The 18,287-nt window shown below is 41.1% G+C and overlaps 1 protein-coding gene across 1 annotated transcript; it reads right to left on the bottom strand.

The window, feature by feature from the left end:
* Positions 1-2,291: 2,291 nt before the first annotated feature.
* MS4A1 (membrane spanning 4-domains A1) lies at positions 2,292-13,734 on the bottom strand. The gene is given in 7 exon segments (NM_001048028.1): positions 2,292-2,787; positions 3,664-3,765; positions 4,502-4,738; positions 6,231-6,287; positions 7,428-7,547; positions 7,953-8,127; positions 13,701-13,734. Coding segments are annotated over 6 exon segments (894 nt in total). The 5' UTR covers positions 8,112-8,127; positions 13,701-13,734; the 3' UTR covers positions 2,292-2,568.
* Positions 13,735-18,287: the final 4,553 nt, after the last annotated feature.

Raw genomic sequence — 18,287 nt, 5'->3', positions numbered from 1 at the left:
TGTCAAAGTGTAAAATTGGTCTCCTGGCTTGATGTCATTACTTCTTATTGACAAAATTTGACAATGCTTGAAGTGTAGAGCCACATTTTGAATAATGAGAAAGGGGGATATGTATCTTAATAATGTTTTCTGCAGCTCCAAATGATTCAAAAAAAGGGGGGGGGTTAGTACCCAATTATAGAGGAATATTGAATTATTCCTTAATTGATTCAATGAAGTACTAAGTTGCAACTAAAAAATAACTTATGAAAATTATATGTCATAGGGAAAATATTTATGTTATAATGTTAAGTATAAGAACAGATTATATTATGTAGTGATCGCAACTCGGTACAACTATGTATTACTGTGACCTGGGGTGATCAGCTATCCTGGTTTGCCTCTGTTTTGGTTTTAGCAGTGAAAGTTCTGCATCTCAGGAAGTCCCTCAACCCCAGATAGACTGGGATGGTCAGTCACCCTATTAGGAACAAATTGACAAAGGGATAGTTGGGGAGAGATCATAGCAATGACTTTCATTCTTCTTTAACAATAGACATTAGTGCTGTCTCATAAGGAGTTACCTGAGGTCAGTAAAAACTAATTGAGATCATAAAAACGAATAAAATAACTAACATAACGCAGTATGCTACTTATACTTGAATAAAAAAATATATATGAAGTAAAAATTTTAAAGACACAATGGTTTTGGAAAGGGATCCTTAAATATATATTTCAGAAGTGGAGAAAATAAGACAAAAGTGAGATTTTGTCTTCTTTGAAGGTTTTCTCATTAATTTTTCCCTTCAGGTCTCCCACTGCTCTTGTTCCTTTCTTCTAGTTCAAGGTAGGAGTGCCTGCCTCATATTTTAGCCACATTCTGGAGTGCCAAATGGGAGAAATTTGTTATTCAATTATTAAATTTTCCATGGGAATCTGTGTGTGTAAGAATACACTGGCATAAGTAGTTGATGTCCTGACATCATATAGTTCAAACTCAGATTGGGTTTATGGGAGCTTCCCTCCTGGTCTGACATCACACGAACAGAGAAGCTTGGGCAAACACCGTGTTGGAATCATCAGTTTCGGACAAGAACACAAATATAGTTTTATTCATTTAAAGCTAATTTTGAGGACTTACAAAGTAGAGAAATGTCTCATCTCTTTTTTTGTTCCTGATCATAGGAAATATCTTTTATTGGTGGTCCCTAAGAAAGTAGAAATATCACAAGGAGTACATTTACTTTGATACCTGCCAGAATCAGGCAGCACTTAACATATAGAAAGTGCTCAAATGAAATTGATAGATTATAGCAACATTCTTTCTATGTGGGGTGCTAGTATGTCTGAATATGAACAGGAATTGGGAAGTAAGGTAGCTATTGTCTGAGATTTGGCTTTGTAACTAATTATATTAATTTTCAAGCATGATCTTTTTTTTTTTTTGAGAATGTCCATAGCACCTAGTGTCTGCATTACGTAATCTAACAGCTAAGTATATGTTAATGATGTGAGTAGTTTTCCCAATGTTGTGAATGTCTAAGTCTTTTTATCCCCAAGGAATAAAACTTGATTCCTGATTCTTTTATATCTCTGTCAACACCTATTTTGTGCTGATCAGAGAGTAGGTGCTTATTAAAACCTATTGAGTTTGTTCAAGTAGTTCACGCAGGCGATTAGGTTATTTCAAACATTATAAGATTTGAATAAGAAGATCTGGGTATGAAAGAAGGCTCTCAAAATTACTAGCTGTGACCATTGACAAATTACTTATTTACAAGTTACTTAACCTCTTTGGATCATTTGTAAAATGTGGATGGATTTTTTTTTCTGGATCATGGAAATTACAAATACAACTGCTGATTATGATTTAAGATTTGGGTACTCAATTCTGATTCTTTCTTCTCTTGCCTAAAGGCTGCAAGTAGGTAGGCGGTGCAACCAAGAGCCTAGCGCAGGAGTTAGGAAAAGTTAAGACAGATACAGAAATGTCCATCTATAAGCTGTGCTGTTTTACAAAGAAAGAGTTAAGTATTGGCCACTTAGAGCTTCCCTGATGGGGCGTGGGTGCTCTAAGAATGTATCATGATGTGAGCCCCATAGAAAGATAGATGGGATAGTTCCTTATTGTACCTCATTATTATTATTTTTGTATTATTATTATTTACTTTCCTTGAGACAGTGTGCAAAACAGATTCCACAAAATATGTAGATGTGGAAAGAATTAAAGATAGTTTCAGGGTGGCTTGGAGCCCATATTTATCTTTTTCACCAGGGGTAGAGACGGAACTGCCACTCTGACCACTACTACGAAGCTTTATCCAGGGAAAAGTTTAGTGAGAAATTACAGTCTGCCTTGCTGTAATGTAAATAAGCTGCCCGACTTAGCCTCCTGCAATGGCTGCATCCTCTGCATGAGAGAAAGAGAGCGAGCTAGCGCAAGCGAGCTGTGGTCACTCCATGCAAAGGCCAGAGAGACACATGGAGGAGGCCCACCTGCAGGGGGCCTCAGGAAACAGGGGTGGATATGTCTCTTGAAAGCTGTGAACACTAACGCCTAAGAAAAGGAAACAGAAAGAAAAACGTTACTTAAGGGATGCTGTCGTTTTCTATTGGTGAAGATTCCTGCTCCTGGGGAGGTTCTGCAAAGTTTATTTCCAGTTCCTCTTCTTCTTCTTGGACTGGAATAATTTCAATGTCTTCTTCTTTCTTTGGTTGGGAAGCTATTTCAGTCAGCTCAACCATTTCTTCTGTTGTTTCAATCGGCTGTTCTTTTTTTTCTTCAGCAGCTAACAGAACAACTACATCCTAGAACACAAAATTAAACATGTCTCTTGACCCTTACTAGCGACACATTTGTCAACAAGCTCCATGAATATTTATCAAATACCTCCTGGTTTTTATGCTGTTTATGTGATTTCCTATATGCCTCCAAATATCAGGATTGGTTTCCCAAGGGATCATATCACTTATCAAAGCTCATCTTCAAGGTCAGCAGATATTTGTCACTTTCCCTGGAATGATCACACAGTATTTGGGAAAGAACACTGCAGTAATAGAGGAATTTAGATTCTAGTTTTGATTTGCCTTTATTGGATATAACCTTGGGAAGGTTGTTTTCTCTCTAATCCTGTTTTTCTCATTTGAAAAATGATGGAACTGTGATGTTTCTAAATTTTAATCTAACATTCTCTAGTTCAAAGCAGTTGATAATTGATCTGTCACTGGGATATTCATATCTCCCAATTGTGGAGCCTCTCTGAACCTATTATTTTGGAAGTGGGATTTGATGAAAAGTTGCAGGTGGGTACAGGGAGGGAATACTGAGAAATGAAATGGAAGAACTAGTGCTTTTATCAGCCATCAACCTTCAGCCATCCTGTTTTTACACATTACGTGTGGAATCATGAAATCAAGATGGGTTCATGGAATGAAGTGGAACTCAAGGTTAGTAAGTGCACATGGTATAAGGCTGTATCTTCTGTTTAACCCTTAGAATTATTTTAAATTTCAAGATGATTTTGCCTCATTATTGGCATTTTCTGCTTTCCAGAGATCTGCCAAGACCATTTTTTTATGAAGCTCCTAGGCTCAAAATTACATCAGATTACATTCTCCATAAATGATTTTTTTGTTGACGTGATTTCTCAGAGAGGGTTAGTGGATGGGGTGGCTACTACTTACAGATTTAGGTTTAGAGCACAGTTTTTTCCATTCATTCTCAACAATGCCAGCTGTCACAAGTTTCTGGAAAAAGGTAAAGATCACCATCACAGCAAAAACGCCCTGGAGAACAACAGAAAAAGTGAGGGCAGAAATGTAGAAATGGCTTAAAGAATATGGTTGGTGCTCAGTCAATGATTTTTGGCCAAAATTAAATGATTAAGAGGTCAGTTATTTAGAAGATAAGTTCTTTAGGTGAGTAATGACCAACAGTAAGAACTACTAGGATCTCTATAACCCTAACCCTTAGCACAACAACTGGCACACCACAAATGGCTGATGCATGCTGCTAATAGAAAATAAGGCAGCAGTAATTAGTTGAAGAATCAATTCTACATAGGACAAATTAATCGCTGGATCCCGAATTAAGTTGTGGTGGTTTGATATCACAACCAAGGAAACCTGTCTATACTTTTCCCCTTCAGACTCTATATTAAGAACTCACTGAGGCCAAAGATGTTCATAATAACTTAAGTGCTTCTTCAATGTTCATCATATTCATATTAATAAATATTAACAAGTAATAATAATTAATGTAAAAGCAAACACATAGCACTTTCTGTGTACCAGTTCTAAGTGTTTTACATACATTGACTTATCTCAAAACAGCCCTATGAGATAAGGACTATTAGCTTCCCCGTTTTACAGCTGAAGAAACTGAGGCAGAATATGGTTAAAATTCTTGTCCAAAGCCATATAGGCAGTAAGTAGAAGGTGTAGACAATCTTAACCCAGAGTTGACACTCATAATAAAAATGTCAAACTTATTCCCTGAGAAGAAACCTAATTTCAAACTTACCAAGAAAACAGATCGTATGCTGCCACAATATTGTATAGATAAAGAGTTTTTCTCAGAGGGGTTAGCTGGGTCACAGTTGTGTATGTCAACATATGGCATGGGAGCTTTAATAAGATTCAAATTCTCCATTTTAAAAAAATGGGAAATGGTAATATTAAATATGTCCATGATCAAAAAAATTATTCCAGAAATAGCAGCAAAGAGGCTCAATGAGTTCATTATCATTTTTCCTTTGACCTGAAATGGAGACAAAGACTTGTTAACAGGGTTTGATTTCATTTGGAGAAATTTAGCTAGGAAAGAATTCCAGATCCCATTGCTCTAACTTGCAAAGACACTGCACCAATCTCATACTAAACCACACTTCTCTCAGTGGTTTTAGTGTCCTTGTTACTATAAAGTGACAAGCTTTATCTCTAATTCCCATTCCTTCCTCGATCTTCCCCATCTCACTTTTCCCCATCACATCCAAACAGTTTATCAAGAGAAAATTCTAAGAGTCATCCTAAATTCTTCTGTTTTGTACCCTTGAACTTCCTTTCACTGCCACTGCCACCACCCTGGTAGGCATGCAGTGAATATTGGTTGAGTAAATGAAGATAAAGAGTATTCAGATTATATCTGTCTGCAGAGAAAGGTAGAGGGAAGACAAGGAAGGAAGTTCTTCCATTGCAATGAAGTGAGAGGGTACTGTGACCGTAGGGAGGAAGGAGGAGATCGAACTTCTGAGTCTACGATTAAGTGGAAACGGTGCCAAGACCACCATCACCTGCTCCCTATTGACATAGGCTGTAATCAGCCTCAGTCTACCATCTTTCAAAATACCATTAGGACTGATGTCTCTGTAAGCATAGGTAAAGGATGTCAGAGTGAGTGTTCTACTTGCAGGGATGATAAAAGGTCGAAACAAAAATATAGGTGACAAGTACCTAATGGTATAGGATTGTTGATGATTATTTTAAGACATAGATAGTTCATCCCTGGCTGTAAGACCTACAGATGGCAGCTCAGTTGGACTGGCTATATCTGGAGAATAAAACAACTTGTTTTTTACTCCCCAGAACTGAGTTTGTCAGACCACCTCTAGAGAGGAGCCATTTATATCCACTTAGTCCCTCACTGACTTTGGAAGTGACACAAATTAGTAATTGCTTATTAGTAAGTATAAAAAACTTGGGGGAGGAACCTGCTGGTAAGCTCATGACTGGGGTGTAAATGGGTTGTGGGCATTATCAAATAAGACCCTCTGAAGCTCCTTAAAGCCTCCGGAGCACTTTCATGTATATTACCCCATTTCGTCATCACAACAATATAGTGCCATTATTTTATAAAGGTACATAGAGGTAAACTGACTTGCTCAAAGTTAACAAGGCTTGGGTTAATCACATTATTGGTTAGAGTTTTCTCAAATGGTGGTCTAAGAGAAATAACAAAGCTCTCTAAGAGGCCTATTAGTTTCATACAACATTTAACATTCATAAGACTATAAGCATGTTGCTCTTCATGGATCTGCCTTTAATTCTTTTTCCATGGACATAATTCCGATGGGTCTCATTTCTAAGTTTATCATGAATAACATCACAACAGCTTTGTAGAGAATCTTTTGCTTTTGGGGATTAAGAGATAACTCAGTGCTACTATGATCTCAAAGGTCTTTAAGGGTTTGTTTTCAATTGAGAAAGTAGATATTTCTCTGATGTGTGGGAAAGAAGGATATATGATTACTTGCCAAACTCTTCCTGGGGTTTTTGTCCGCTGCTGCCAGGAGTGATCCAGAAATGATGAACTGTGAAAAGAGAAGTAGTGGTGGAGAAGGCATGGGAGACATAGGAGAAGAGGCAGAGAGGGAGATCACTTTTAACATTCAGAACATTCAGAACTGGTTGTAAAAAAAGCTATCAACATTTCCAGCCACTTTCACTAAACTGTCCAGTCATTTTTATAGTATCCATTCCTTTTAAAGAAGTCATATTTCTCTTTTATTCATGCTCAACTATATTCAGTCTATGCCTTTTATTCAACTAACTGGGGAGCTGTGACTAGGAATATAGTTAACACCAGAGGCAGAATTCATGTTTTCAGGTCAATGAATACTAACAACTATGATTTTGAAACTTTTATTTTCAGTTTTTCTTTTTTAAATTTGTGGAATTTCTCTTTGGAGTTCACAGTCATTTAAATGACTTTGATGCCAGTGAAGAATGAATCAACATGGAACGAACTATTTGGAGCTCCACTAATATGTTGCCTGCTATGGGAAGTGATAGTGATTATTTCTCATCCTCCTTGTCTACTATATAGGCCATAAAATGGAGGAAACTCTTGTTCTAATTCATCTTCTTTTGCTCTGAAATTTTCAATCCTGGAGGCATCTTTGTAGTAGCAGCTATGGAAGTGTAATGATTGTATAAACACGGCTGCCCCATACCACACCCAGACAAGGTTACAAGTTTGGAAAACATGTACATGGAGCAGCGATGAGGATTGCTGCTCTGCCGATGAGCCGGTAGAGATTCATTTGGGATGGGATTGATTTTACCTCCTGTGACAATAGCTAAGCAGAATTATAGGAGGAAATGGGATGCTCCTGTGCCTTCCTGCTTTCTGAAACACCACGCTGTATAGTCCAAATGTTCAGTGCCTCCATATTGACTTTGGAGAGGCCTTGCTTTGAACAATCTTCCTTCCCTATGTAGACCCAGGGAGGCCATCACTCTCTAAATTCACATAAAGCATAACCACTGACTCTCAATGGAATTTATCCTCAATTTAGTCAACCTCTCTTTCCACTAAATTACTTTAAATTTGTAACCTTTTTCCCAGGTATATGCCTTCCTCAACACAGAAATAATCTGGCATATTACTGAGGAGCTTTGAAATCTTCTTGTCTGCATCACTCGTCAAATGGTTGTTAGCTTTTACTTACCATAATGCCTCCCCAGAGAGGGTACCACATAGTTATACAGATGGGCGCATAGACATCCGTGTGAATCATCAGGAGGCTGCCTAGGGCAATGTGGAAGAGCCCATTCATAATCTGGACAGCCTGAAGAGAGAATGGGAGCACTGATGAACTGAAGTTATCATCAAGCCAGAAAGCAAAGGTAAGGATGGAAGCCCTGGCTCTTGACTTGGGGCTGTGTAAAATGCCTAAAGGAAGTGACAAACGAGACCTTTGTCTTGTTCAGATCCATTTTCCCCACCACCTGGGACATTTCCAGTACAGATATATCTGGGATGCTGCTAACAAACTGGGATGGGAGACCCCTAAATATGAAAACACAAAATTAAAAGGAGACAGAAGATCACTGTGGTCACTTCTTTGCACATCCTTGATCTGGGGTTGGATCAAATACCTTCTAGTTGAATTGCATTCTGTACCTGGTTAACAGCATCTGCTTCTGTAGGCCAGAAAGTCTCTAGGATACAGAATGGAGTGTAGTAGACTTACCCCCAGTGTCTTAGATTCCCTCATGAAGAAGTTTTGTGTAGGGCCCACCACTGAAGGCATCCTTTTGGGAATTATTTTTTGAACAGGATACATGGCAGTAGGGCTTTTCATAGGATCTACCGGGAGAGTTCCACTCATTGAATTTCTGGGTGTTGTCATCTCACCCTCTGAACTCCTAAATATAAAACAAATAATAAAATTAGGGGCGTAGAGAGAGAGAGAGAGAGAGAGAGAGAAGGATTTTCAGCAGTCTGTTATCTCATGCATCTGAATACTTTTCTCCATATTCTCTCCATGAATGTCATTGAGGGTAGACATGGCCTCTTCCTAGTGCTTCTGGGTCAGAGGCAAAGCGTACTGCTGTGTTCCGAGACAAGAACTGAAGGGGGCATCTCAGGCAAGGACCTCTGAGCCCAGGGATCCCTGTCAGGATTCTTGACAACAATGCTTGGGGCAAACTTTATCATTGCAGAGAATACCATGCTCGCCTGTCTGCATGTCCTGTTTGTATCTCATTCCTGGATACTTTTCTTATGCTTTCATATTGGAAAATGTATTTTGTTATTGATGTGTCCTAGTCCTTTTGCTTATTTGCTTTTGTACATTGTGATGGGCCAGAGGCATTGTGAAGGAGTACGGTGAGGACTGCCCTTAGAGTCAACAGGAGCTGATTCTAGTCTTCCTCAACCACCAACTTTGCAACCTCAAGTAAATCACTTTAAGGAGGCTAAAGTTATATGTAAGACTGTGGTCTCCTGAAATGGGTTGCCTAGGTTTAAATGATGAATATTCTTTTTTAAAAAATATTTTATGTATTTGACAGAAAGAGAGAGAGCGAGCCAGCCAGAGAGAAAAAGCAGGGGGAACAGCAGAGGGAGAGGGAGAAGCAGGCTCCTCCCTGAGCAGAAATCATGATTATTCTATTTGTTGCAAAACTACAGGCAAGTTCTTTAAATTCTGTGAGCCTCAAGTTTTTCAATAGTAAAATGGGAATAATCATTCTTGTCTTAAAATATAGGGTTTTGTAAGGCTTAAATGGGCTGATTGGTCTGTGCATGACTTGTGTCTTTTCATTCAGGTGTAGCTCAAATGTCAGCATCTCAGAAAAGCTTTGCCCAAATCCTCAGTCCACAGTGGTCCTCTTTCATAGCACCCCAGTTTTTTGTTTCATGGCATTTACCACTATGGGGAATTACCTTGATTATTTGCTTGTTTATTGGCAGTCTCTCCCCACTAGAATATGAATTCCATCAAAGAAGAGATCTTGTCTCTCTTGTTCAGTATCTAAATTATGCCTGGATTGAGTAGTTTCTTAATACTGCTGAGGAAACAAATGTATGCCAGGGACCCATGTCTGAATAAATTTTACCTGTTTTTGTTGCTATTCTAGTTCTTAGTATTATTGCTTTTATGGTCATTAGTTTCTGTTGTTCCTGTTGGAAAAAATAAGACCAGTACCCCTGCCACAGACACGTTATGAGAAGTAAGCTCACATATGAAAGTACGTTGTACACGGGAAGTGCTGTCTGTTCTTAGAATTCGTGACTTACTCATTTCTGAAGTTAGACAGTGATTATTACCAAGACCCTTTCCAGATCTCATGTTTTAAGACTGCTCAACTTTCTTCATCTTGTGCTTCCTTTTGGCATTTGTTTATGTCCATTGCTTACACAAATTGTACTGGGCTTTTTCTGGGCCCTGGAAATCTCTCTTCAGGGATGCACCTTTGGTCTTGTCTTGGTCAGCTGTAAATCACTGAAGGGACCTTGGAGACCAGGATTGTCCATCCAGCTTGCTGATCCGACTGAAGTCACAGCCAACGGGGCACCTGCAGGTGTGTTGTGGGACAGGTGCTAGGGAGTCCAGGCCTCATGTTTGCACTCACTTTATAGTTACAAAGAGATTTCACATCTGGGGTTCATTGAAGCCTCACAGAGAGGACAAGGGATGAATTGCTCCTTCTGTTATGTAGAAAAGGTGACAGGAGCACAGAATACTTAAGTCACTTGATCCCAGTTACATGACTTCCAGAGATTGAAAGTGAGGCCTTGAACCTACCCAGTGAGGTATCTGTGGCTGCTTTGGCCCTTGTGCACAACAGGGGTTCCGCCTGTCACTTATGAACCTCTCCCCTCTTCAGATGGATGTTGTTTGGATGTCTTGAAATCAATTGAAAACACAGTAGTTGTTCGGGACCTGGGCTGAAGGGAGAGAAGAGGCCTTGACTGGGTCCTTTGCACTTGATTTTGCTCCACTTCTCAATTTTCAGGTGTCATGTGGTCTTAGAGGTTTTGGTGCTTTGCACCACAGACCAACCAGAGAGATCACTGATGAAAATGAATATATTAATATAGCCCATCAAGGACTTTACAGACATTCTTGTCACCAGGAAGAATTTTTGGAGCTGGTGAGAGAACCTCAGAAACCATTCTGTTCATTTCACAAATGAAGAAGCTGCAGCCCAGGCATGGGCTGTGGTCATTACAGACCTTGCATTTGGTGACAGCCGAACCAGAGGGCTGTCACCACGACTCTGAGGCTGGCTCTGAGGCTGGCGCTTTTTCTCCTGCCTCACAGCCGGACCACGTAGTTTGTTTCCTGAGCACCCCTTACACGCCTGGGATGCTGTGCATCAATGCCAAGCCACCCAGCGCCTACCTTGCTAAATAGGCATTCTGTGTGGAGATGTGGAAGTGCAGGCCCAGAGGGGTTGACTTTTCCCATCAGTAGGAAGAGAATGAACTGACGTCCCCACACTGCTCTCCAGAGGGCTCTTTTTAGTGAGGACAACTTAAAGAGCAAGGGTCATCAATTCTTTGGACAGAAAGAGATGAATGGACCAGCGTTGTTTTAATTTCTCATTTTTCAACTGAGGTTATGTCTGTATTGTTGGTGAGATAAACCTCCTACATAAGCACCTTCTACTGGGGCCGCATCTGCAATGGCTAGTGGCAGTAATGACCACTGGGGAGAAATACTTTATTTTTCTATTAAAATGGGTGTCTCACTCTGGCAACTCTATTTCAACGAAGCCTTCAACACACATTACTGTAAAATAGTCGTTTATGAACATAAACATACCCGTTTCTGTATGCTACTTCATTTTGTGTGGAAATAATTTCTCATATATATATTTATATATATTATGCCAGGGCATTGTAGAGTATGTAATGAAATTTTTGTTGTATGGAAATATGTAAAATTAGGCCACAAACTCCTAAGGATATCATAGATTCCTGTCGCTTTGCCTTACCATTGGTTTTGAATTGTTCACAATGACTTAAACAGTCCCCCCCCCCCCCCACAGTTATGCTCAAAGCCTAGTTAGTTCATTAGCAGGGGTCACTGGGCATATTGGTCAAAATATGATCACAGTAGGATTCTGTTCTCGCCTAACTATATTACCATCAGGGCTTGATTGATCAGACACTGCCCATTTTTGCAGCGACTTCTGCAAATCCTTTTTGGTTTTCAAAAGGCAACACTGCTTCTATGTGCATCCACCACAGAGAACTTCACAGCCTTTATGGTTTTTGGTTCAAATAATGACTTTTAGGTCCAGTAATTACATCATTTAATGAGAAGTTCAAAGCTGCCTAGCTTTTGTCACCTCAACTTCCTCCTTTGCCACTCAAAATAGTTCTGCATTTTTATCTTTTCTGGCCTCCTGCACTTCTCTCTGAGGAAGGATGTTCTCACTTCCTTTCCCTCTTGCCTGTACTCCGCAGCCCATCTCCTTCCACTAGGATGTCAGTCCTTCAGAGAAAGTCGCTCTCGTACCTGCAGTGTTTGTTTGAGGTGCCGTGTCACAGAAGGTGCCAGTCCTGGCTCTGCTGCTTGCCACTTCTGTCATCGCATTCACAGCACCGTCTGAGCACATAAATCGCTCGAGATGACTTGCAATTTGCAATGTACTAAACACTCAAAGAATAACTGCTCTTACTGGGCCTTTTTATGACGTAGCAGTGCTGCGGCGTCCCCAGTCCCAAAGCCCCGTCCTTCGGGGTAGCAGTGCCCGCAGCCACTCCAACCTCCCCTCCCTCCAAGCTGTCATTCCACTGTTCCTCCTCTTCCCACCCACCCACTCACCTCCACTTCGCTGCCACTTGCTGCCAGAGCCACTCAGCTGAGGCTCCTCTGCCCAAGGACTGTGCTGCAGCGTCGTGTGGTCTGTCCTCAGGCATGACTGCTCAGATTGCTTGGTTTCTGTTCCCCAGCCACCCATGCTTAAAAAGTGGGAGCCATGCTTCTGTCCATGTTTCTGTCCACCTCCAGGTTCAGTCAGGGGCTAAGTCATGCCGCCTTTTCCTCTGTAAAGGATCTTATCTTGCATGTGGACCATTTTCTACTCCCAGTGTCACCCCATTAGTTTGATTCTTGTTTCCTCTCTTGATTTAGGCATAAAAAAATCTTACTCTTCTGCCTTCGGTCTTTCTCTTGTCTAATTCATCCTCCACAGGGCCGCTAGATTGGGCCTAGATTAAGTCCTGAGCTTGAACTCTTCATCTGGGCCGTCATCGCCTCCTGGCCCAGTGGTGCAGCTGGACATCCCTTCTGAGGCTGCACCCCACCACTCCCTGCCAGAGCCACTGGTCTAGACACATCTCCTTCGTTCTTCTTGGAGCCCTGTCCACATTGAAGTGCTCCCCTCCTGCCCCCTTCATGGCCGGACTCCGTATTAGATGCTCATATCACCTGAGACTGTCTGGCATTGACCTTCTCAAAGGACCCAGCTCTCTGTGTTCTTTCCTTGTCCCAACCATTTTCTTTCTCATGTAATAGCCCCTCTAATGAGCTATACATTTCTTAAGCGATGTCCTGCTAGGCTTACATACAGAACCTGTTTTTCACATGTATTATGAGCTCAAAAAATGCTAAGCTAAGCTTCTTCCTCAGCGAACACTTACACATAAATGCTTGGGATTTTGGACCAAAAGGTGATTGTTTCATCTCACTTGATAATCAGTGAGATCAAGCCATTTTGTGGGAAACATTATAAACTGGTTTTAGGAAACAAGTATGACATGGGTAAAACACATCTTTGCGGCCCTTCCTTAAATCTTCCTCGTCTGCAGTGCCCACTCTCATTGTAAGCTTCTGTGATAGATTTGAGACAGGGTTTTGTGTTCAGTTTCATGCCCGCTGCCCCCCCCCCCACCAATCCCCTCCAGAAAATGTTAGCCTGTGATGTTTAACAACATCTTGGGGTACTCACATTTAGCAGGATATCTTTGGAGACAAAAGTATTCAAAGTAAGGGAAGTCGAAATATTTTCACGATAGCCATGGCTGCTTATTTTCCTCTTTAGAACCAGGTGGTTCTAAGAGCTTTAGGATTACACCTCCTTAAATCTTCTACAAAGCAGTGGGTAATACCATTGCTTGCATCTTATAAGTAAGCAAGCTGAGGGATGTGGGGTTTGGTAACTTGCCTGTAGGCTTGCAGGTGGTGGAGCTCCGGTTTGAGCCCAGCAGCTTGGTGACCATGCTCTTGTCTACGCGCTGCAATCTGCTGCTTTTGTAGAATGGCTCCTAGTTCACTGGTCAGGTCCTCTCTTGAGAGAGGGAGTGGTTCAGGGAGTAGGTGGGCAGCAAGCCTTGATACCCCTCCTCAAATTGTGACAATATCAGCAAACCTGACCACGGAAACCCTTGAGTGAAAGTCGAGACTCTCTAGTCTCCAAAACTATCCAATGCTTTACCCATCGCTTCCTTTGACTACCTTCAACAAAGCAAACAGGCTCCTTACCTGAGTGTCTGTGGCCTTAGGGCGAGTGGCTGATTCAGTTGTTCGCTGCTGAGTTCACTTCCAGTGCTAGTGAACACAGGGGTGAGTGACATAGGCAGGTCTGGGGCCTCTCATAGATACCAGGTGACAGGAAATCAGTGGCTTCTGCTACCTTGGCCTTTGCCCCAATCACTTTGGTTTAATGCACACTTACCAGAGCCAAAGGATATACAAAAAAGTTTCAGCCTTACCAGGAGGTTTCACTTCTTGAAAAAGACCCCAGGGGACTGCCTGGCGTACTTTACGCTACCTTAATTAGAAGATTTTGCAGCCCCCACCCTGTAAGCAGGTGTGGATGGTGGGTCCCCAAGGGCAAGAAGGGCTCTAGAAATTCTCTAAAGATGGGCTGTTAGGACTTTTACCTTTTTACTTCACTTTTAGGAGTGACTATGTGGGAAGAAGCCATCCAAGCAGAGAGATTCAGGAATCATTGAGCCCGGTCGTTGGGGAGTGTTGTAGGTATTCTTCTCCATATATTGTCCACAATTACCTGCATATAGGGTTCTAGTGGGACCATGTATGTCTTGTATGGGATTTGCTAGAAATGGCCTACTCATAAACTTTGATGCTGTAGAATACATCCCCAGAAGCTTGAGGCAAGAGTTTCATGTTTTGGGATACAAACTGAAGTAGCTCTTTTACCTACAACCCACCTTTTTCTTCCATCTGTCTCATTCCCTTGTATCCCCTCTCTTTTCAGTCTGGCCTGGAGCTGTGCTACGGCTACATCAAGGGAGGGAATGGAGGAAGCCAGTGGCCAGGGGAGTGTAACATTTGGGAAAGGAATCAAAGAAAGTTTTGCCCAAAGATACTGTTTCCCTGTCCCCACCATATATAGCTTTTATGTTCATATGTTGGATTTTTCATTGCTTTTTAATTTCCTTGTCCATTGCTTTATTTTGATTAGAGACCCAGGGCTGTAATTAGGTAGTCGTTTGCCTAATCTAAAAGGCTGAAATATGTCAGCTCTCCTGCCAAGTTTGAGGTTAATTCCTATCTTCCTTCCATCTCTCTCCCCTCCTTTTGTCCCTCCCTCCCCACCTGTGTCTCTCCCTGCCTCCCGCCTTTCCTCTCTATTTCTCCTTCTTCCTCTCTCTAAGGCAGTTTGGATCGGGGGTTAGAACTGCTGAGTAGGAGTGGTTCTAGAGTGGCTGATGTTGGTGCAACATGAGAACAAATGCCATCTCCCCACCATTGGGATGGTTTATCCGTGGAACAGGCTACCATTTGAATAGAGAACTTGCTTTCATCAAGTAAACAGGAGCAAAAGGCATGCAGTCACCTCTCATAAATCTCCTACAGAGAAGAGGGAAACCATAAGCTTCTGGGTGTAGGTCTGAAGATCAGCTGGAGTGCTTGAACGGCTGGTGACAGGGATTCTGAGCCGTGAAGCCTGAGGTTGGAGTCTGTGGTGGTGGGTGAGCCCTGGGATGAGCCTTCATTTGAGTGGGCATCGAAACAGGGTCAGAACATGGCAAACGCGTGGCATCAGTGGGGTTCCGACTGGGTGCACATAGCCTGAGTTTTCGTATCCTTTTCTCTGCATAGACCCTGTTTTCCCAGGTCTGTCTTAGGGCGTTTGCTACTGTGATTTGTGTGGCTGGTGAGATCAGTTAGGCGGCTGTTGTGTGATTCCTCATGAATAAACTTGAGTTTGAATTTATATAAACAAACTTTCACTTTGTCTTTGCTTGTTTGGATTGATTGACTTTTCAGTGCTTGAGTGTATTGAAATCCCCACTAAGGCTTGGATTCGGTAGTACTTCCTGTGTTCCATAATTTTTTTTTCTCTGTAATGTTTGAGGATATGAGTTCAAACATATACACATTTAAAATCTTCCCTCTGAATTAAACCTCTAGTGGCCCCCTTCCTTCCCAAAGATCTCTTTCTTAAAGTCTACACAAAAGTTTATTAACTAAACTTTAGTTCATATTTGCCTTCCTTTCATTTTTCACTCCCCTCACCTCCTAACACTTTTTTTTTTTTTTTTTTTTTTTATCCCCTGGTCTTTGGAACATTTTGCCTCTCCTATGGAAACTACATTCTACATCACAATTTCTTGTGTCTTTGCCTTACTCAGCCATTGTTGTATTTGTCCCGTGGAAACTTTAAAGTGGGGCTGGTTTTTCTGATTGCTATGAGAGACAGTGATTCTGCTTTGGTTCTTCCTCCCATCCAGATATATGAGGCACCGCTCAGGAAGGCATTGGCACTCTGAATTATCCAGCGTTGCAGGGTTTTGGCTCCAGAGAATTGGCAAGGGAGATGTGGGGTCCCTCAAAGGTGAAACTAAAGATCTTATTGCAAATAGAACTTGATTATATTTTGAAAAATCTCGGGGTTGTATTCGTAAATTTACAAAGGAAAATGTAAATTCAACTGCATAAGAGCTTTGTAGTTCATGAGGTTTTCCTTCTGTTCTGATGGACTACTTTATATTTTTAACAGGCAAATAACACGAGTGGAGCACTTACTTATATGTCAAGCTCTGTCCATATAGCACCTGTATTGGTTCCATTTTATAACTCTGGGGACTAATGGCCAGGAAATGAGGGAAAGTGGCCCAAAGTCACATACATAATAAAATGTGATCTTTAGAAAGAAAGAAAACCTCAAATATAAATAAAAAAAACCCCTACCATTTACCATGTGATCTTTACGTTCCAAGCATTGATTAAATTAGTTCACATTTCATTTAAGGCTCATGGTAAACCCATTAGGTAGGTATTATGATTGTGTTTTAGTCTGGAATTTAAAGCTCATAGAGGTTAAATAACTTGTTCAAGACACTAAGCTTTAAATTGCAGAATTGACATTTAGACCTAGGTCTGATTTACAAGCTTTTACTGTTACATAATAAGGATTCTTACCCTTAAATATATCTCACATACCCACACATCTCAGCCTCACTCAGGCACCAGATAGTTTTCATCATGACTCCACTGGAAATCATTTTTTTAAGTAACTATTTTTCATTAGAATCTCATTTGCCTGCCTCCTGCCCTCACATATGTACCCATAGGCCTTTCTCCTTCCAGCTTACAGCAGAAATGATAACCCAATAGTTTATCTCTTTGCATATGCTACATGTTTTATATGCCCCAAAAAGCATAGGATAATGAGATTTGGAGTTAGGCATCTTGATCCAAATCTGGATTCTAAATCCTACTCCCTTTTGTGGCCTCTGAAAAATAAACCACTTTGAGCTTCAGTTTTCATGTCTGTGACACAGGCTAGATGTACCTCCGCCAGAGGGCCGTTGTGACAGCTGGGACCACAGGAGAAGATCCTTAATACTGAGCAGGTATTCAATCCGCGGAAGGAAACATCAGGTGAGGTGGCCATCTCCCCGTGCAGCCTGGGAAACTCCTGGAGTCCCTGAGGCTCCTTAAGGGGTCTGTGACCTCAGGACAGCACTCATAATAATACCAAGACTTTAGTTCCCCTTTCCACGAGTTTACAGCAGTCATCTACACAGACTAAAGAACATTAGATGGCACTTCAGACTGAATGCAAAAGCAGTTTCCAGCACCCAGTTACCTTCCATTAAGATAGAGAGAAGCTCTGCATTGGAGTCGCCTGGAGATCTTTAAAAACTATGGATGCCGGGCTCTCACCACATTCTTACTTAATTGCTAAGGGGTAGTATCTGGCACATTGTGAGTGTTGGGAGGCTATTAAAGTTCATCTAGTGATTTGAATGTGCAGTAAAGTTAAATTGGCATTTGCTTTTCAATGGGTGTAAAGTTTTTGTTAAGTAAGATGAGTAAATTCTAGAGATCCACTGTACCACTGAGTACTTAGTTAATAATACAGAATTGTACACTCTAAAATATGTTATAGTTCTCATGTTAAGTGTTCTCATCAGGAAACAGAAACCCCACAAAAGAACACAAAAAAATATTGGAGCTGACGGATATGCTTAAGGACCTCGGTTGTGGTGAAGGCAGCAGAGGAGTACATATACGTTAAATGTGTGCATTTGTTTGTATATAAAGTATAACTAAAAACACCTAAAAATAAAAGTAAAGGAATGTTGAGTAACCTAAAAAAGGAGATTTATAAAACTATGTATCAGTGCCACTCTTCACACTAATTTTTATTTTGGAAAATAACAGTTATGTTTAAAAATGTTACTTGTATTAATGTGTGATGAGCTTCAATACTTCTTTCAGAGTTATAAAGGTGTTCTGAGACCAAGAGTTTAGGAGATGTTGGTATGTCTGCGTGGGCATTAAAGCCCTGAGCTCTGGAGCCAGACTGCCTGTTGAGATCATGGCCCTGCCATGGCAGCCTTTGCCACCTGGGGCACTTTATTTACCTTCTCTTGGTTTCAGGCTCCTTGTCCATGAAATGTGTATGATAATAAAATTCACCTCTTAGATATTTTGTGAGGTTAAATGAGTAATACACATAACATACTTAGTACAGTACATGGGATATTATAGTGATTTCCCCAATATACGCCCTTCTCGTTACTCTTCTGGTTGAGTGGCTAACATTGATTTTAACAGAAAAACCTGCAGGCCAAGCCGTTCTTCCAACCG

This window comes from Canis lupus, chromosome 21 (genome assembly GCF_011100685.1).
Source record: "Canis lupus familiaris isolate Mischka breed German Shepherd chromosome 21, alternate assembly UU_Cfam_GSD_1.0, whole genome shotgun sequence".
Lineage (NCBI taxonomy): Eukaryota > Metazoa > Chordata > Mammalia > Carnivora > Canidae > Canis > Canis lupus.
The sequence above is the reverse complement of the archived record's forward strand: the minus strand, read 5'-3'. Positions and strand labels throughout refer to the sequence as shown.